We start from the raw sequence: 21,847 nt of genomic DNA, 5'->3' as shown, positions 1-21,847 counted from the left end.
CACTTGTATGAGATATATATAAACTATGCAAGATGGTCTCTCTCTTACCTTCTTTGGCTGCCTCTGTTGAACCATTTGCCTGGTTGATGGTGGCCCCGATACGACCGAGCCGCTCCCTCAGGTCGTCCAAGCTGTCCTTGATGGACTGAAGGTAGGTGGCCAGATTCTGGTCATCAGCTGTGGACAAAAGAAAAGGGCGACCAAAAGGATTTCATTACGCGCTGACCATGGATTATCAGTCTTGTCTTCACATGATGCAGAAAAATCTGCGCAGCATTGAAAAAAGCACAGGGCTCATACATGGATCTGAATGCCATGGGCCTGACCAATTGATGGACATAAGATATTGGTCTTTTATTGTCATTGTAAACTGCAAACTTGCTTTACTGATATATCAATAGAAACACATACATAAAGCTACACAAAATATAACAATTTTACACAGATATCTGAGAGATAGGACATAGCACATAGTAGGCAGGTAACTACGTCAACTGGTGGCAAAATAGGGAACATCCTCGGAAGCAGGCAATTCTCATCTCTTACCAGATGCCACGAGGGCCTCATCGATCGTCGCGTTTAGAATCCTCTCCAGCTCATTCAGCTGACGTTCGAAGTCCTCGTCGTTGACCACCTTGGGATTGGTCATGAACTGCTGGATTTTGTTGGCCAGGTCGGCCAGGTTCTGGCGGTGCTCGCCGACCTTGTCCCGCACCAAGTTGTAGCACACAGGGCAGGCTGAAGGAGAACAATGTAAGCATACACACAAATGAAAAATGACAAAACGGACAGAATTACCAAGTAGATGCAGTATCTCTCCAGCTTCCACAGGTTTCATATGACCCTGGTGGCAATCAATTTATTACAAGACTGCCGCATGTGAACATTTCCAATCAGTCAATACTGTATACCTCATACATTTTGCGAGCATAATATTCTCTCGTCGAGGCAGAACTTACCAATGCACCCAAGTGCGATGTTGTAGAAGTTCTCCTCGCACGAGTCACACTTGTCGCCGATTACTCCTGGCTGGCACTCACAGATACCCCTAGATGTGCAGTTGGCGTACAGAGATCCCTGAGGGTTACACTCACATGCTGTCGAAAGGCAACAAGACAAGAGATTGACACCCTACAGTTTGCCGGGGACAAAAGTAATTTCTCACTCTGTCTTTAACTCTGTGGCCATTCTCCTCGTTTTCTACTTTTAGTTGGCCTTTTCAGAACCATGCAGTTTATGGGCAGTCACAAAATACCATTCGTACTTTGCAAATCTTAATACCATTTCTTTATTTGACAAGTATTCTTCGGTTGAGAATGAGCAGGGCGTTTAAGTTGTCTCAAACACTATGGGTTTAATGGCAACTTAACAGCCTTCTCATTTTCACCTGACGTATTTTTAGAAATAAAATTAATGTTTTGCTTGCTACTCCAATAGCACTTATTCCCACTATAACAATGGGGAAAATTTGATCACCTATCAAAGTATTTTTTTTTTTTTAGTCTTTCAGGGTGTACATATATCACACTTCCTGTTTTTCTCCACTTGTATGTCTCATTACTTCACATATAAAACATATGTAGGTAAAGGGATTAATATCTTGTCTCAATTGCATTAACATTCATTGCAATTTATGATAGCTGCAGTCATCCTGGCATGACATGTGAGCATTTCAGTCACTGTTATAGTCACTGCAATAATCCATTCATTTAAAAACTCTTCACGTAACAGGGCCCTAATAATACATCAGGTTGCTATCATGTATTGTACAGGTGTATCAAGGGCATCAAAGTGTTAGGAAGTGAAGAGGTGTGAAAAACTTACGAGTGCATCCCGACAGCGAGAAGTCATAGTGGTCATATTCGCACTGGTCACACCTCAGGCCGGTCACGCCGGGCTTGCAGGGACACTGTCCGGTGCCGATGTCGCACTGCGGCGAGGTGGAGCCGACGTTGTCGCAAGAGCAGGCCTCGCAGCCCCGCCCGCTGTCGATGTTCCAGTAGCCAGGGTAGCACTCGCTGCAGTCACGCCCCTGCACGTTGGGCAGACACTGGCACTGGCCGGAATCCTGGGAACACTCAAAGCTCCTTGATCCTGGACTGTAGCAACCGCATGCTGCAGAGGGGTTGATGGAAGGGCAAGATTTTATTTGAGGGCATCCGAAACAATCCTAAACACTTTCTGGCAAAGTGCTGGCCATTCACACATACTGCCTCACTTGGTTTCCACAACCGTAGACCCATCAATCTTCAACCGATCAAGATGTTCTACCTGATATTTGGGTCTGCAAACAAGTCCAGGGAGTCATGTGTAAGCACAAGGTCTAACACATCACAAGAACTGTTTAATATCAGCTACATTAGTCATAAAATGTCCCTTGTTTTATAGTGCATGAAGGCCTATTTTCTAAAAAAAGAAAACCACACAAAAAACCAAGACATGTATTGAAAACTGCATAAATCTACAAGTGTATCAAAGGTAGAAAATTTAGATGAGGGTTGGATGCAGTAATACCATGCCTATGGGTGTGTAGACAGTCTGCAGGGGGTTTGATTGCACATGTTGCTACCAATATCTGCAAAGATGAAAAAAGGGGTGCCCGTTTACTCACGTTGACATTGTTCTCCCTTGGGTACTCCAAGCGCGTTGCCATAGAAACCGGGCAGGCAGTACTCGCAGTTGGGGCCGCCGGTATTGAAAACACACTTGAGGCACTCGCCAGTAAATCTTGGTGCAAAGACAATGGCAGAGAAAGGAATTTCAAGGACGAAAAAAATTCAAATTTTTTTTTGAAAGCATTTCATATCACATTTGCAAGGAAGGGAAGAGAAACAAAATCCAAACTCCTAGAAGTTCGCTTATGTAGTTTTGATGTCTGGTCATCAACTATTTGTTCTGATTCAAATCAACATTATAGATTTTGATATTACCAGTGTTATCATTATTGACCATCTTCATCATCACCATTACTTTTGTCATTACTTGGTGTATAATGCTTTGCATATTGAATGGAAGAGGAGAGTACAGAGGAGAATAGACTGAAGGTTGGAAGGGTGGAAGAAAACTGAATGACGTCTGACCAAGAGGATGTAGAATCACATAGTGTGATGACAGGAAAAAAAGATAGCACCTAGAAGCAGTTACAGACAAGAAGATGACTCAATACCAAGAGATGATAAAGGGACATGTATATGAACTGCAAGTATTCACATCTCAAAGTTTACATCTCAATTTAATTTATTCTGGTATCACATTTCACTTTTTACATAGTGATATTAACATTTTTTAATTATTTCCAATTCATTTATATAGTCATGATATGCCCAGAAACTTGAACTACTCAATATTTTCGGCACCAGTGATTTCCTCTTTGTTTCTTCTCTATCTTCCTGTTCTTTTCTATCATTGTATTATTGTAGAAATTGCTATGCATTGTGGCAGAAAATGTTACGTGTTATTAATCAGTGTACAGCAACATTTGCAATTCAATCTCTGGCTGCAAAAAGGATGCTAAGTAGTGTAATTAGCAATTGATGCATATCTGTTTGACATGTAGTGTTTTGAAATTGATGAATAAATAAACACCAATCAATCAATCATCAATCGATCAACCGACCGACCGACCGACCGACCGACCGACCGACCGACCGACCAACCAACCAACCAACCAACCAACCAACCAACCAACCAACCAACCAATCAATCAATCAATCAATCAATCAATCAATCAATCAATCAGGGAGGCTACTGCATTCCATTGTTAGGATACAGCAGAGAAACTTTGATTTTCAGTGAGCCCCTTGCTGTATCAGGGAGACTTGTTAGCTCTATAAGATAAGCAGACACAGGTTTTAGTACCGCACATTATTCCACTACACATCCTATCAAACACACTCGTCCTCTTACCTGTCACAGTTGCCGACAGCGTTGGGGTCAATGTTGTTGTTGCAGTAGCACCGTCCGCAGGCCCGCCTCTCTCCTCTGATGCCAGTGGGGTCACCAAAGAAGCCATCAGCACAGTACTCACAGCGGTTGCCTGTCAAAAACATGGTCATTTAGTGCAATGAAGTGATGCTTACTCCACTGAACATTGATGGCCTGTCGTTGTTTCTGTCTTTTTGCATCATTTGCTGTTTTCTTAGAACTATAAAGTTAAATAGCATAATATGTTGAATATCATCATGTCACCAGTTGTACTTTAAACTCTGCTGTATTTGTGCTTTCAAAGTAAGCAAAAGAAAAAGAAAAACAGAGTCAAAAGGGGGCCTGCGCTCTCAAAGCTTTTGAAGCTCTAGAGGATTCTGCTAGGATTGAAGGCTCAGGTCCCTTTTGACTCCATATTACTCCATTGGCTCGCCACTATTGGACAAGTTGTTTTAGGCAGCATTTCTTTTTGCAACATACAAGAAAAAAACAACAAAATATCAATATTAATACTAAAACAATATCAACATTTTCTGACAGAGACTTGTAATAGGAGACCCATACTTAAATCAAATATTGCTATCTTAGTCACAATGAGCAGGACCCTACACTGGTCTGATATAATTTCACCACGGACTTATTCCTGAGAGGGATGCATCAGATTTAAACAAATCCAAATTTCTGCGTTTGCCGTTTTCTCCCCGCACTTACCGACGTAACCCTCTGGACATTCAGTGCAGACAACCTCGTCGAAGGCATCAAGGATGCATTCTGTGCCTCCCGGGCACGGGCACGGCTGGCAGTCGTTCTCTGTGCCCTGGAGGGCGTTGCCATAGAAACCCCTCTCGCAGAACTCGCAGTTGTTTCCCCTGGTGTTGTGATTGCAAATGCACTCGCCTGACGGAGGAAGGATGAACAGGTAAAATAGAATCTTGGAATAGAATTCAATCTATAGAATCTTGGGAGAATTATGCAACAGTAAATCAACTTTTTTTATTTTGTCGCTACATTTCCCTTCCGACGAACTGCTGATCAACTTCAAAACTTTACACAAGGAGTCCATGAGGCATGGTCCTTATAGCTTTAAGTTTTCTTTGAAGAATGACTGCAAGATCTGAAAGTGCCTTGTCTAAGGGCAAGGGTGACAGTCTATAACAGTATTATTTCAAAACAACAACATAAGAAATCTTGACAAATTTGTCAATCAGTTACAATTAAAACAACAAAAAAATCGGCATAAGAATTTCGCACTTAAATAGATTCACAGTACCCCCTACTATAAGGGAAAAGAACCAGCACTGGCTATCAGGCAGAAGCTTGGTAATCTATTGGATAAGACATTCTAGCGATTATGATGAGATCACTGTTGAGTCTGACCTGAGCATGCATGCCCATGATTTTTCATTGTGGATACTACTAAAACACTAATTAATCAGTGCTTAACTGCTGCGAAGTAGGGCGAATTTGTCAATCAGCTACAATAAAACCAACTCGACGTAAGAATTCATTAAATTGAACAATGACACAGCATCAACCAAAGGGCAAAATATGTCAAAATTTAATTTCAAGACCATTACCTGTTTCCACATCACAGTAATCAGCATGGTTGTTACACTGGCACGGGATGCAGCGTGTGTACGGCCCGCTGCCCGAGGGGTCGCGGCGGAAGCCAGCGGCGCAGGACTCGCAGAACTGGCCCACGTAGCCTTCGGGGCAGCGACAGAGCTCCACAAAGTTGGCTCTGTTGCCCTGAGGGCCAACTGACCGCTGGGCACTGACCAGTCTCACATCGTCCAGATGGCCTTGACCTGGAGAGGCAAGTTGATGTTGATGCCATATGGTGTTTTTGTGTTTGTTTGTTTTTTCTCCTCCCTTTTTTTTTTTTTTTGGGGGGGGGTGTGGAGGATTCTTAAAGAACTTGGCATTGCATTTGATTACACGATGTAGCCATTCATTCATGTGATCCTTCATGCATATGCTATTTTCATAGTAAGCAAGGGGGGTTACATTCATTGATATCAATTGTGTCTTTCCCTGTGCACACCATAACTCTTATTTACAGGTAATGATCACTGATTTCTTGTTTTTGTTTTTGTTTTGTTTGTTTTTACAGTGGAGAGTAAATCTTTCTCAACTTGAAATCAATAACTTATGATCCAATTGAAAAAAAAAAACAATCAGAATTGTATCACATGTGCTATATACCTGTATATTGAGATACTTAACAAGTGTGAAATGCGCTCTATAAAAACCTGCTATGACCATCGTCATCATTATCATCTGGTATCATATTTTTACAGCTGGAGAGAGGACACACGAGTGCTTCGGGGGAATCAGCAGAGTACCCAAATGCTGAAACAAAGTAGTTTACAGTTCACCTTACTGTAGACTAAAATCTTATGTGCAGCTTCAAAGATTTAAACAAATATGTAAAACAAAGTGGACAACCTGAAAAACATATGCAACTTTATAGAATATCTGACAGCAAACTATTAAGGCAGTTCATCCAGTGGAGAACATAACAAAATGGTGGAAATTTAACGGATGACACATGTCAAAGGTTTTCAGAGTCAAGTACCAACCTCCATCGGAGTACGTGGCTCGGATCTTGATGGCTGTCAGGTTGGCCAGCAGACGCTGGAAATCAAACGCTGTCGGGACCTGGGTCCATCCCATCTCTTGCTCTGCCCTGAGTCTGAGGCAGAGGAGGAGGAAAGGGAGAGGGCGGTGTCAAATTGCTACTTTCTCCCTTTTGTTGCACTTAGTGCAACTGTGTGTAGCCCATCTCTTTCCTTACACTTCTACACCACTCAATTCTCTCTTCCTCTTAGAATGAGACTGACGGATACAGTCACGCTACAAAGTGCATATACACAGCTATGTAACTGCTCATTGACATCTCCAGCAAAATTCCACATCATGTACGCATTGCCTTTTATCCAATAAAATTAAATTCAACAGTGATTAAATGAGGTACATTACATATGCAAGTAGAAAGAAGACGATGATGTCAACTCCTTCAAAGTATTCCATTGGTCAGTAAAAAATTTTTTTTAATATATCATAAAATTTCACAGTTATAATTCTCATGTCTTAATAAGAAGTGATCATTTCTCAGATATATTCTCAGAGGATCTATCCTTTATTCCACTTGATTTTCATTTACAAAAAGGGAAAAGAAAAAAAAATCACAAGAGATACAGGTATACTGTGCAAATCAATGGGAGAGCGGATTGTGATGACATCATCACTTCATCTCACATCTGATTCTGACCAGAAGCATCGCTTTGTCGAAACAAGGAAAACTTTACCATTTCATAACTTTTCTCAAACTAGGTCTAACTGAGATGAAATCACTATTCTATGATTTGCTCAATGTCATTCATTAGCTGCCAACTTTAACATGGAGTACTATTACGTAATGTGCACAATCTCCACTCATTTGCAGAAGAATTCCCTGGGGGCTCCCCAGCGGACTTACTTGAAGGTGTATCTCCGGGGGTAGATCCCCGGTGCCTCGTTGTTCTGGGCGAGCAGCGGCGCGGAGATCTGCCTCCCGTCTCCCTCCAAGATCAGGTCGGCCACCGTGTGGGCCACGTTGTCGTTGCCCAGCCGCATTTCGAAGCTGAGCTCCTGTCCATAGCTGAAGAGCTTGTTGCCTAGATATTTCTCTGTGGTTAGGGAGGGGCAAAAGGACAGAGCGCAGAACAGGATACAGCATGAAGTAAAAACCAATTAATGGACTTGCGCTTCTGTTTGAGTGATCTACTTCATGGTCACATGATATTCGAGTCATATATTCAACATTGATGCACTTTTGCCTGCAGTGCCCTTAAACATGTTTAGCATTGCTTCTTCTCCAGCCCTGTTAACAATCCTCATTCATAATCTATCAAGGTTTATACAATATTACAGTACAGTCATACTATTGAAGACAGGTGATGGTTGACATGTTAAGCGTTTGTGCTCTCAGCAGCCCAGGCCCATGGCCCCCAAGGGAAAATATCTGTATCATCTGAGTAAAAGTCTGCATTTCCATTCACTTAAGAATGATTTCCCCTTAATTTAATCATGAATTTTAGAGGACGAAAATTATCAAAGGGCTAATTCTTTCCCTGCGAGTTCAAAGAACCTATGCCTTGAACTGTCAAGAACAAGTTTGGTGTCTATCCTATTTCTAGTACAATGTGTCTACATGCAATCCAACTACAGGGCATGATTTGATCTGGAAATATAATGTATTTTCATCACCGTGCATTAGACCTCTGGGGCTCTGCTTTGAAGCCCTGATGTGAGATAAGTGTACTACAGTATATGAATAAGTGTATCCTCTCCAAAATAAGGAAGGCTATTTCCAAGCAATCATTAATACAGCCTTCGCTCAAACCGTCAATGTTGATTTCAAACTTTAGCCCACCCCACCCCGCAAAATATGTTTGAAACAAACCTAATATGTTCATTTTTGTTACCTTTAAGACAATCTGAATTCACCACGGATTGGCCATACTGCCGCACAATCTAGAGATTCAAAATTTACATACACGTACACTGGTAGTTGCAGCCTTTTTGTGGGTGCCCTGCCTCTGAGAATGATCCGTGCTAAGCCTGGTAAAAACCTGATTTACAAATCCTAACAAAAGGTAAAAACAATGTTCATTTCGACCTTCAGGTCCACCCAAAATTCATGTATCGTAAATCATACCTGGAGCGACAAAGTAAATCGGTTGGCTGTCAACACTGGCCACTCCCACCTCCTTGGTGATAGCGTTGTAAACCAGGACCTCATCCTCTCCATCTAAGGTCTGGGCCTTCCAGCCATTCATGCCTGGAAAATAATTGGAGAAAAAGAAAAGGAAGATCAGGATAAGAAGATGATTATCCTAAATGCCTCTGGAAAGACTTGGAAATCACCCGGGAAAGAATATACAAACAAACAAACAAACAAACAAACAGTGACTGTTGAGCACAATTGTCAGGAAAAAGGACTGCACTTACACCATGTGTAAGCAAGTGCTGAAAAATTACTGAGACGAGAAAAAAAAAACGCTTCATACCTTAGCTTTCAGTTTCCAGTTGCCGGAAAATATATCAGTAACAAGCCTCTTATGTGTGAGGTAATGTGCTTGAAAAGCAAATTTGATAACTAAATGACTAAAATATTTGTTTTTAAAATACAAAAATCACTGACTTACAGTTCCTTGCCAAAATGTTTCATAAGCATAATTTGTTCTTTAGATTCCGTGATTACGACAACTGTGAATACATCAGCGAATACATGTATGTTTATTTCACATGAATTTGACTGAAATAAACACACACCCACACACACACACACACACACACACACAAATACAAATTGTATCTATGGTAGTGGTACTATAACACCATGTGTCAAATTTTGATGACCTTTGCCTCACATGCCTAATTAATGCTATCATGTACATAGTTAATGACATTTTCACTCTGGTACAGATACATGACTCTGATCCCACTGTAATTCTGTCTTCTGTCCATAACTCAATCATCCACCCATACACCCATTCATAAATCCATCTATTCATTGATCCATCTTTCCATCCCTCCATTCTGTAATATATATGTCCATCCATCCATCTATCCATTCATCTATCCCTCTATCCATGAATGAATGCATTCATCCATCCATCAATTTGTCATTTAAGTTTCAATTGATCTATGAATCCATCACCAATCCACCTATCCACTCATCCATCTATCTATCCATCCATCTATCCAGTCATTCATCATTCTATCCATCCATCTAAAATGGTATCCATCCATCCATCCATCCATCCATCCATCCATCCATCCATCCATCCCTCACTCCATCCATTCATCCATCAATCTATCCATTCATCAATCTAGCCATTCATCCATTCAGCAATCTATTCATCTATGTTTCCATCCAATAAAATCCCCAACACACCTAAGTCAAAGTCTGACTCGATGAAGGTCACTTCGTATCCTGGAGCTGATGTGCAAGTATCGGAATGTCCATGGCAGAAACAGGGCAGGCAACCATATTGGTCCGACTCCTGCAAGTTGAAATATGACGTCTTGCACCTGTTGGGGAAAAGAACCAATTCAAATTCAAACAAATAAAAAAATGAAATAAATTTCTTATTGTCTGAAATGCAAGACTTATATAGTGAGTATGCAACATCACTCTGGTAGTAAGCAAAGTAAGAACTGTTCAAGCAATTTGCTAAACATACAATGTACATGTACATCGAAAAGAAAACCCTTTTATCGATAAAATGTAACTACACTGATTTCAACACTTACACTACATTTATTATAAAGTCATCACAAGCAAAAAAGCAATAACAAAAGGGAGTAAAGACACATATGATTTCAGTACCGGTACTCAGTGCTATTTGGGTGACCTTGTCCTCAACACATACAGAGTTAACTAGAGGTTCAATTTAGTCACTTCACTTGATATACATCATGATTTACATCACTTTTGTGGATCACGAGTCGTATGTGATGTGACTCACGTGTGCCCAATTAGTTAGTGTCAAGGCACCAACTATGTAGCTTAATGTGCCAAGTTCTTTCAGCAGTATTCAATAATCCCTCCAAACTCTACCTAGTTGTAAACCTAACAAGCCCAGTCAGGTGTAGCAATGCCTCTCAGTCCAATAGGGAGGCCATGGTGACACAATAGGAATGACGGAGATTAAGTAATCTCTATTCAGTGACAATCAGTTTCCAGATATCGGCACCAGTCGGCAAAGAAAGCACTCTAGCATGCGATCCATGTGGCGATTAAAGCAGAGTATGGGATAACTGGAGCATCTGGAGGATGGCTTTGGTTTCTACGGTAATGACCATGTATAAAGGTGGAGAAATCAAAGAGCTGTGGTATCACTCACCTCTCACAGTCCCGCCCCTCCACGTGCAGTTTGCAGTTACACAGTCCAGTCCTCTCGTCGCAAGTCGGGTTGTTATCGATGCTGCCCGCCCTCAAGCACTCACAGCTCCTGCAAAATGAAGCATGGTCAATCGAGATCAGCTGAAGGTTTCAAATATTTCCCAGTAACATCCATGATAAAAGTTACTTCATCAATGATCCTTTTTTTCCCTTTTCTTTGCCAAAAAAGAAAGAAAAAAGGAATAAACATGTATTAACAATCAAGTTCTGTAATAATAATAATAATTAGACAAATTTGTATAGCGCAGCTACTATGTAAATATACTCTACTCTACAGAGCTCCTGTCACTGATTAGACACACGAAAAATAAATAACAAATTAATCAAAGGCTTCTGAAAAAAGATATGTCTTCAATAAAGATTTGAAGACAACAAGTGATGATGCCTTCCTCAGTTTCTCAGGTAATTTATTCCAAAGTTTTGGAGCAGCACAGCTGAAGGCACAATCCCCTAAAGTTACTTTCGTTTTTAAGTGAGATTGCTTTAGAAGCAACTTATCCTGTGTACTTCGTAAATTATGAGAATATGAGTGTGATTTCATTGATATCAATTCTGATAAATAACCAGGTGCTTGACCACGCAATACTTTGTAAATGAGTATCAAAATTTTAAATACAATTCTCTGTCTTACTGGCAACCAATGTAACTTCTTCAAAACAGGTGTAATATGTGAAAATTTTGACGAACTGGACACAAGTCTCGCACATGCATTCTGCACACGCTGAAGCTTGGTTATCTGTGAATCTGGTAAACCAAACAATAGCCCATTACAATAATCAAGCCTATTGCTAATGAATGCGTGAACAAGAGTTTCAGCGTCTTCCTGGCTCAAATATCTACGAATGTGACGCAAGTTATGCAACATATAAAAAGCAGACTTGCATGTGGTTGATATATGCTTCTCCATGTTTAAACGAGAATAATTACTGAAGGCCATGACTAAAAGTATCATTCCGACATTGTGAAAAGTAATCAAACTATGATGATAATGACAGCAACAACAACAACAATAACAATGATCATTACCATCACAATCATAATTGCCATAATATTTGTCATTATAAATAGTAATAGTTATCAATAGTAATGACATAATTTTCAGTGTTATTATTATCATCATCATTATCCTCATTACTATTAATACAACAACAATTACATGAAGACCCACCACATGAATCACTTAACAGAATTAAAGAAGAGAGAATCACAACAGCATGGAACAGGAACACTTACCTGCAACCTCCTTCTCCGAAGTTGTAGAAGTTGGGCAGACACTGGGTGCACTTGTCGCCTCCCACGCCCACCTTACACTGGCAGCGGCCCTGGTCATTGCACTGCTGGCTCAGAGATCCTAAGGAGAGCAATGATGGCAAGCAACCAGAACATTTGAGAGAGACAGCTTGCAAAGTATTCTCTGTAAAACTGATGAAGAATCTCTAACCCCACTGCTTGGGGGGGGGGGGGGGGGAGGGGAGGTAGAGGGGGCATGGGAGAGGGGGACAGCTTAGATTCACTAGCCAGCTACTTAGATTCACTAGCCAGCTACTACTACAGACACAAGATTTTAATTTGAAACTGCACCTTACACAGATTATAATACACCCATGATGGCAGCCACCTGGCAGCAACCAATCACTTGCGAGCATTCTGGTTGTTGCTATGGTAACAACAAGTACTGTATCTCACATTATGAGCCAATGTCTTTCCAAAACACACAAATCTAATATAGATGTAAGGAGACTAGACCCAGTTTCCCATATTTAAATTAGATATTTCTTACAAATCATCCCATCTACGACCCCTTCCTTTCTTCCTGCATTCGTTCCTGTGCACTTCACGAGGTCAAACTGTGGAAGCAGGGGAAGTGGGTGCTAATCATCCATCGTCAACGGGGAGAAGTATTTGCAAGCTCAGACCTTGCAAGACCTTATCCACAGAGCTCACACACATTTTGACCCACAAACAACACATGAGAAGATTCAAAAGATGATTTATTACCAGATGTTAGTTGGGTACCTAAGGGGGGGGGGGGGGGGGGGGGGGGGGGTCACCGTGCATCCCCCCCAGGACTCCTCGAAACTTACATTTTCAGGATCCTCATGACATACCAAAACATAATCAAGATGTTAACAGGAGCGAAAAGTGGCTGTTCTAGGTGAAATTTAATGTATTCTATTGTTTTTCATAATTTCTTATGTATTTCTTTGTTTTTCAACTTTTTCAACTTTTGTTTTTTCTTTGTTTTTCTATTGGAAATTGTCACTGACCACTTTTCTACTATAATTAGCACAAAACTAATCAATGAAAGTGATTAATTGTAAAAATAATCAGGTTTTCATGACTTTCATGACAGAGCACTTTTTTCCATAGGAAATGTACACAAAAGCACAAAATTGTGCCCGTTTTGGGACGACATTCCGTTACAAAAATGGGCGTGACTTCGCAAAAGTATGCGGGGAAGTTGCAAATATGGTCTCGAAAGTTGCGTGAGACTTGAACAAAACAAAGTCAAGTAAGTTTTGAGGAGTCCTGGGGGTGTACGGTGACCCCAACCCCCCTTAGGTACCCTACTATGTAGGCCCTACATGTAAGCACATATTATATATTACATACATACATAAGGACGGGGGGTGGGGGGATCCGCCCCCCCCCTCGAAGTTTCGCGCTATAAATCTGTCGCGAGGCTTCTTGACTTTGTTTGGTCAAGTCTCGCACAACTTTTGAGACCAAATTTGCAACATCCGCGTATACTTTTGCGAAGTCACGCCCATTTTTGTAACGGAATGTCGTTCCAAAACGGGCACAATTTTGTGCTTTTGTGTACATTTCCTATGGAAAACAGTGCTCTGTCATGAAAGTCATGAAAACCTGATTATTTTTACAATTAATCACTTTCATTGATTAGTTTTGTGCTAATTATGGTAGAAAAGTGGTCAGTGACAATTTCCAATAGAAAAACAAAGAAAAAACAAAAGTTGAAAAAGTTGAAAAACAAAGAAATACATAAGAAATTATGAAAAACAATAGAATACATTAAATTTCACCTAGAACAGCCACTTTTCGTTCCTGTTAACATCTTGATTATGTTTTAGTATGTCATGAGGATCCTGAAAATGTAAGTTTCGAGGAGTCCTGGGGGGGATGCACGGTGACCCCCCCTTAGGCACCCAAGTATGTCTCCTCCAACGAAAATTTGACAATGCACTTAAAGGTACCTATGGTAATCTTACAAAATACTGGACCAAAGATCACCTCCTCCCCATCCCCCCCCCCCAAAAAAAAGGGATAAATGAAAAATTTAACAAATAAATAAATGAATAAAAAATAGATCTATCAGCAAACACATGAATACACTTCAACCATAAAGGTTTATCAGAATTGAAGCTTGAGAATATTTCGGAAAATATCATTTACAATGTACTCGTCTGCATTAATTTCCTTTAAAACAAAAAAAAAAGAGGAGTGGAGAAGAAATTAATTTACGCAAAATTAGTGAGATTTATCTACCCACCAAGGAAAGTATTTTGGGTCGTATCCATCATGACAAGCCATTAATGCTCCCCCTTCTCCTTTATAAAGTTACAACTACATGTACTGCCATGGACAAAGGCATACCACAGCACACATGCAGGACATGTGTTTGGGAAGACTGAGAACAAAAATTTTAGCCAGGTACATCATCACTTCTGTATTGATTTCAGAGAAAAAAAAAACGTGAGTGCGCAGAAACACACTTGTGGCATTAATTCACAAAACCACAGCCCATGTCCACCCTGGACTTGTATGGAATCCCTCTAAATCTGCAGAATAATGAACCCAGGTACATGCCTGCCACAAGAAGTCACATATATAGAGGCTGCTGTACACAGGTCAGTGTCCCATACAGTGTAGACATGCTGACTCCAATATACATAGATAGTAGAGTGGAAGTTGAGGTTGCAGCAAAATGCTTCCATTATCCTACCAATCTTCAAAAATAATGCCCATATTTGCACAAAATTCTTTCACAATAGAAATCCAATCTTCACCTTCTAGTCTTGATCTTTGTCGCTAAATCCCTCCCTTCCCCTTAAAACAGACAGACAAACAAACACACACACACACACACACACACACACACACACAGAAGTTCTGATCAGTAAATTCATTGTCAAACTTTATACACCTAGGTGAAGTGCATTAACATTCACAGATAGACTGAAGAATGACCCAAAATGGCCACTTTGTCCTAAATTACATTTGTATTATGAGAAAGAACTGTATAAACAGGCAACCAGAACCAAAACTGTACACATTATCAAGCCACAATGCTTATACAAAACAGCATTCTCCATCGCAATGCATGTCTAGCCCTTCACCACTTACATGTAGCAGCAAATTCTTACACTGATGCCAGACAATGTCTAGATGAGACTTGTAAGAGGTATACATTTTGCACTCCACAGACAGTCCAGGGATCTAATGTAAAATATCTTCCCACCCAGAACGTAAATGTAACAACTCCTATTAAACCACTCTATTTAATCTTTACCCACTGTGCTCCAAACACACCAAGTCACATTTCAGACAAGTACAGTGTACCTATTGGGTCACAGTTGCACGGTTGGCACCTGGCCTGAGAAGAGGTGCGGTAGTAGTCGTCACGGCAACGCTCACAGTTGACGCCAGCAGTGTCGTCTCGGCAGTCAATGCAGTGGCCGCCAGACCCGGTGGTGTTGTAGAGACCCTCGTCAAAGTAGCATCGGTCTGAGTGCAGGTTGCAGTTACACTCTGGAAGAAATCAAGAAAAGATACAGAGAAATGAATTAAGAAATCAGGTGCCATAAACATTTAAAGAAAAACAACAACAACTTTAAAGCAACTTCAGCCATCACCATGCAAGATGAAACACCTGAACAAATTTTGTTTTTCATATGTGCTCTGCAAACATAAGGCATATCTTGACCAGTCCAGTTTGAATTGCATATTGATTGAGCTTGATCTAACAGTTTGGGAGAAGTTGGGGTTGCATTTTCAGACATAGGAAAGCTAGTGGGATATTATGTAGAGAATGTGTCACAACAATACAGAAGAGAGTTACAGTTTTATTAAAAAAAAGACATGATGCATTTGATCCGTAGTGATGTAATTTCCAAAAAGAAAAGCTGCGTGACTTAGAAAATGAGACTATAGAATCCCAATTTCAAAGGGATGGCACAGGTTTGGTTAAGATGGGGGATTCAAATTTTAACTTTTTGTGAGATAATGAGAAACCACATATGAAATATCAAAGAGCATACAATTCCAAGAGGAATTCAAAGTTTATTTGATGAAAATCAAATATTATACGAAAATCGAAATTTGATGAAAAGTGTCCTAATAAAAGGTGGTTACACCTTTTATCAGAACCTCTTTGTTTTTGGATATCTCAGCCAATTCAAAACCAATTTTCATCAAATAGATTTTGATTTCCTCTTGATAGCATAGTATGTTCTTTCATATTTCGTAAGAGGTCTTTCATCATCTCATGAATAAAGTTGGAAACCTTAAGCCCCATCTCAAACAAAACTATACCTTTTGCCTCTGTTTTGCCCTTTGGCAAGGCCTATTCCTATTCAAGTTGGCTATTCCTTCTGTTGCTCACTTATAAGCATTTCTCCATGGACACATAAAATAAATAAAAACATTCTTATACCAATATTCAACATCTCCCCCCCCCCCCACCACCACCATTTAGGAGTGATTCCATTCAGAAAGCCACGTTTATTGCCCCTGCTCCATTCAGTCTCGCTTTCCATCACCACATTCCCAGATTGTCTGATGTGTCAGCTGAACTGGCGATCTACTGCAATCTGGTGATCTCTTGACATGAAAGATGATGAGGTCTATTCCTCTACGCTCTAGTTTCAATACAAGAAGACCCCCACATGGCACTGTTTCACCTCCCTCACTCTAAAAGCAGCCGAGGTCCAGACAGCTATTTAAGGGGATATGAAACCCATTGGATTGAGTGAATGCAGAAACATTAGTAGAATATATCAGTGAAGTTTGAGAAAAAGCAGACAATCAGTTCAAAGTTGTGAATTTTGAAAGTTTCAAATCCATTGCTGGATATAAAAGACACTACAGCAATTTGTGATGTCACAAAGAGAATTCAACATATCCTTATTTTTCTAGGATAATGAAAGAGCACTTCATTTTTATACAAAGTACCTCTTTCACATAGGAGGATGAATATATTTCCTTATACATTTGTCAGTAAAAAGAGGAAAGAACATGTAATTTTCATAAAAAGGGGAAGTTAGGTGAAATCTCCTTATGTCTTCTTTACATTGCTGGCCAACTGTGAAATCATATATTGTTGTAGTCTTCCTGTTCAGCCAGGCCAGTATGGAAACTTTCTAGACTCTCAACTTTTGAATGGATTGTCTGATATTCTAATTTCACTGATGTGTTCTTGTAATATTTCTGCATTTGCTCAATCCTCAGATATATTAGGGCTTTATTCTCCTGTAAGGTCCAGAATGAGATTCTGATATGAAAATACTGCAATTGATAATTTTCTTTTCTGTTTCAGTAACTGTCAGATATCACAATGCAAAAAAAAAAATGATATTGTTGTAAAGGGAGTCTTTCTTAAGGTAAAACAATCTAAAAAATTGTGGTAGAAAATCAAGTAATCAAGAGGAATCATAATACATATAATGAAAGTCAACTTGCCATCGTGACACTTACACCCACAACAATTGTAAATAGAACACTCACACACAAATCCATACAGCTACTAGAAATTTTTCCTTTAAAAAAAAAAATTAAAAACATGAAAAAGTTGGGAATCATTCTGGGTAACTTTCCAATCAATCATACTGTAACCGTTTGTGAGAAGCATTTCAAGAATAAGTTGTCCACACAGCAATTCTCTCAATAACCAAGACACCTTGGATCTGATGATCTTGGATCTGATGATTAAGAAATTTACAAAGTATATTCCTGGCGGTAATCTTCCTGTAATGCTTTTGGTACTTGAGATACTATCTGATAATATTTGAGGATATGATGAGCACTTGAATATATGCGTTTCGACTATTAAATGTCATATCTATCTAAAAACATGAAGAACTAAACAAACGGCTCGACAACAATTCTTCAGGTGAACATCAAGCATTTCAAGAATAGACTGCCAAAATTTTCACAAGAAAACAAGACTTACAGTGCACCTTCCATTGGATGACCGAGAAAGAAAATAAGTACATTTCTGGTGATTAATCTTGCCATAATGCTTTTGGTATTTGAGATATCTGATTATGTCTGATATTACAAATGAGATAAAATCTTGAATATGTGTTTTAACCAGCACTGAATATCATATAAATTTCAAAATATCAAGACCTACAGAAAAGACAAGACAATTCTCCTAGTACACATAAGCCATAAATGTCATTTTAAACAAAATCACACATTATCACCAATACACAGCAAGAATATCATCTTACATGCCTGGCTGCTACACAGAATAACACAATAGTTGTGAGCAGAGAAACAACAAAAAATCAGCCTCAACACAAAATCTTCTTTTATAGAATTGAATTTCTTTTTGTTCTTTCAGTGAAGTTGAATAACTTATACATGGCATATCTACTTTTTGAATTTGCGATGAAGAAGCATTAAAAAAAACTGCTCTTCGCACTTTTCCCATTTCTGTCACACATTCAAACCAAACTGGTGCAAAAACCGTAGAAAGTTGTCAAGGAATGCTGATATTATCTGCTAATGATAAGGATCTCTGGACATACGTTCCCACCGATGAGTGTAGAAATCCCAGCACCAGTATGCTTCGGTCATTCTGGCGCAGAACGAAAGTACAGTCATGATGACCAGAATGCAGAGCACTGACCGAGTGAATTCCATCCTGCTACTGATCTGTTGCTGGTAAATTGCACAACTCTATTCCAGAAATGAAAATGATCCGTATTAAAGACACCACAACTCGGAAGCTCAAGCAGTATATTGATGACAGTAGTGACAAATATTTTGGCAAGTGAGAAATGGCGATATGCAATGACATCACACACTGGGAATGGAAGAAAGTTTGACTGCGTAATAGCCGACAATCCACATGACACAATGGCAATGATCTCGCAAAGACCATCAGCTCAAGTCATATACCATGTGTGTATGAGGGTGAACCGTGAGCGACTCGGCCCGAGGATGGCGGGGCGAAAATACAAAATATGTTTTGCGCAATCCGTCCAGCTATCTGTGGCTGACCCAGATGTTGCAAATTAGCGTTGACAAGAGCCCTTTAATTTGTCCCCCAGAAGATCATTAACAATAAATTGGTGACTCTTCGTTGCCTCGGCGGAATGCAGAGGGTGTTGGCCGACGCTAATTTCTGCTCCAGCTTAATAACATCCTCCAACTGCGTTAGGAAGCACAAAGGAACAGGCAAATCACTTTCCTTCTTCCTGGGAAGCTCTTGCCATGAAAACAAATACTTATCTTTGCGTATTGAAACTATTCCAGAAGAAAACATTCATGTAAAAATCCTGCAAAAGAGTGCATGACTGGCTTTACAATGCTGCTACGTCATTAGTTTTACGGAAACATGCGCCAATGTGTTCAGTGGTCCTCAAAAGAGCAGGCATGGGACGTGAGCAGGATGGTGTAGAGTGAGATGCAATGCTGGAAAAATTAAAGGCAATTATCCCACAGGGAAGTTGACTGCTCAGACCATCACCACGGAGACCAAGGATGCTTTCCTGTCCGTTTCTCATTCAATGTAGAGCTGTTGATGTATGGTTTACTCCCCTAATTTCTCTTGCAGGAAAATTCAAAGTTAATCTCTCAGCATATCTCCAAACTTATGATAAGTCTTCAGGGTACACTGCACCTTCCCAGTTGTCTTCTTAATCTTACACCAGAGATACGGGGCACATCGAGTCTTCCAATCAAATATTAGAACCAACCATCCAAATTTCATTGGAATAATCCCGACATCAGAAACAAACGCACGGCAAGAAAAACAAGAACAACAATCAGAGGAATCCAAATCTTAAATGCAGCCACACAAGTGGTCAAAACAAGAAACAGCTTTTACTTGTAACAGTTATAAACTGTCCTAACAGCTATTTGATGTTGTCTGAAAGAATGTCCTTTTCGGATTCTTGTTGGACGTCAAATGGACTCCAAGACAGGATGGTGAAGAGGCAGAAACGATGTGGTTCTCCACACAATGAAAGAAGACTATGATCTAGCAATGACGTGCTACACAACTCAACTAAATGCCGTCCTTCCCAGGGAACACCCCAATACTTTGAAGTTCTCCATTCCCATGTGCACTCAGCGGCTACAACCAACCAAAGTCTTCTGAAAACTCTTTGATTCCTCAAAATTGTTGATCCCCGCAGCACATGCCTCATTTAGCTAGCTTCTGTGCAGGATCCGATACTGAGAACAAGACCACAAATCTGCCGAGAAAAAGTCGGCCGTACATGTGGTAGACAAAAAGAAAGAGGAAGAAGGGGGGAGGGGCATTACTTCTTGTCAACAGGGAAATGTCTCAAGCACATCTGGCTAGAGTGAAACTAAGGGCTCAACTCTACCTTAATATCATAATTTGGCTGAAAAAAAAAGGGGGAAAGATTTTCTTTTTCTCACAAAGTTCTTATGAAGGAGAAATGAGAAGTGCTGGTTTTTCTTGACTGGAGACTGGAAACTGTGTTAAGCCATGGATTGAATAGTGACATACTGCATTAAATGAATTTACCCCTGGCAAAAGTGGCAAGCAGTATAATTCCCACAACTCAATGTTTCATACCATTCTTTTTTGTCACAACCTTGATAATAAAACATGATTAGATACATTTGGAGTGATGACAGCTAGCAGCAATATTACCAAAGTGATATGATTAGTGCATGTAATCAAGGCTATAACTTTCTACTTTATCTTGGAAAGCAAAGTTTCATTCCTCCACTAAAACAATTATTGAGTTTCACAAGCATGAGTGACAAAATGGCCTTACAGAAAAAAAAAGAAGAATACAGGCTTGTTAAGTATAGAATGAAAGCTTCTTAACAGCAGCACTACAAAACACACTAAACATCTGGTGACAGAAAAGTTACTGAGCATGAAGTCTCGTCAAAGAAACAGTAACACAGCCTGCAGATTTTTTTGTTGTTGTTCTTGACAAGATATGCATCACTCCTCTTAAAGTCAATGACTCAATCTATTGCCAACTTCACTATAAATCCTCTTTCTTTCATCATTACATGAACTAAATTCTTCTTTGAATCCCAGAAGAAAAAAAAGAGCAGTAGCAGAATTATATACTATTTAGTCTAAATGGGAGAGACTGTCTAGACTTGTGGGAGCACAAACAACAATTTGGGATTTTAGTGTACAGCTGGGACGTGTACCAAACCCAAGAACAGTGGAAGATTATTTCTCAGACGTTCAATCTTCCTCTTTTCTTTTCCGACTATGTAGTCGACATGCTTACTCTGATAGGATGAAGAAATTGCTCAACAGCTGTTCAAAACTTCTTTTTTTTTTTCTTTTTTCTTTTTTTTTTCTTTTTTTTTTTTTTGGGGGGGGGGGGGGGGGAGGGATGGCAGAGTTCAATAACATCACCTTAATACTTGTCTTGTTTCTCCCCCTGTGATTCCAATCCACAACCAGAGTCAAATTTCCATCTTGCAAAGCCCCGCTCTCGCAAGCAGCGAAAGACAACTCTACACTCCCATGGAGCTCCATGGCGAACAGCGGAAGATTTCAAGCACTACTGGTTTTGATGTTGGCAAGTTTCATTCATTTCTGTTGCTGGCACTGGCACTGGCACGACAACTTCACACAGCCATACGAGTGAGCATGATGCAAGCATCACATCATTGAAGCATACAATATTGAAAGACAATATGACATTTTAAGGACTTTTAAAATGTTTGCCAACACTTCTATCAAACACGACCCTCATTTGACAAAATTCACTT

The 21,847-nt window shown here is 39.9% G+C and overlaps 1 protein-coding gene across 1 annotated transcript in view; it reads right to left on the bottom strand.

Annotated features, from left to right (window-relative positions):
• Positions 1–21,847, bottom strand: part of LOC139713634 (laminin subunit gamma-1-like) — a 97,479-nt gene that overhangs the window by 21,473 nt on the left and 54,159 nt on the right. Inside the window, exons 5-19 of the mRNA XM_071625341.1 lie at positions 15,461–15,649; positions 12,113–12,230; positions 10,821–10,928; positions 9,869–10,005; positions 8,627–8,749; positions 7,406–7,595; positions 6,507–6,619; positions 5,502–5,732; positions 4,636–4,821; positions 3,907–4,036; positions 2,612–2,727; positions 1,825–2,115; positions 960–1,097; positions 547–738; positions 49–177 (exon numbers count right to left, since the gene is read on the bottom strand). Coding sequence (XP_071481442.1) covers positions 49–177; positions 547–738; positions 960–1,097; positions 1,825–2,115; positions 2,612–2,727; positions 3,907–4,036; positions 4,636–4,821; positions 5,502–5,732; positions 6,507–6,619; positions 7,406–7,595; positions 8,627–8,749; positions 9,869–10,005; positions 10,821–10,928; positions 12,113–12,230; positions 15,461–15,649 — 2,391 coding nt within the window. The remainder of the gene's footprint in view (positions 1–48; positions 178–546; positions 739–959; positions 1,098–1,824; positions 2,116–2,611; positions 2,728–3,906; positions 4,037–4,635; positions 4,822–5,501; positions 5,733–6,506; positions 6,620–7,405; positions 7,596–8,626; positions 8,750–9,868; positions 10,006–10,820; positions 10,929–12,112; positions 12,231–15,460; positions 15,650–21,847) is intronic.

The sequence above is a fragment of the Diadema antillarum genome, unplaced genomic scaffold (genome assembly GCF_040938485.1).
Source record: "Diadema antillarum isolate AM-2024a unplaced genomic scaffold, OU_Dant_1.0 seq00002019_RagTag, whole genome shotgun sequence".
In the NCBI taxonomy this organism is placed as follows: Eukaryota; Metazoa; Echinodermata; class Echinoidea; order Diadematoida; family Diadematidae; genus Diadema; species Diadema antillarum.
The sequence above is the reverse complement of the archived record's forward strand: the minus strand, read 5'-3'. Positions and strand labels throughout refer to the sequence as shown.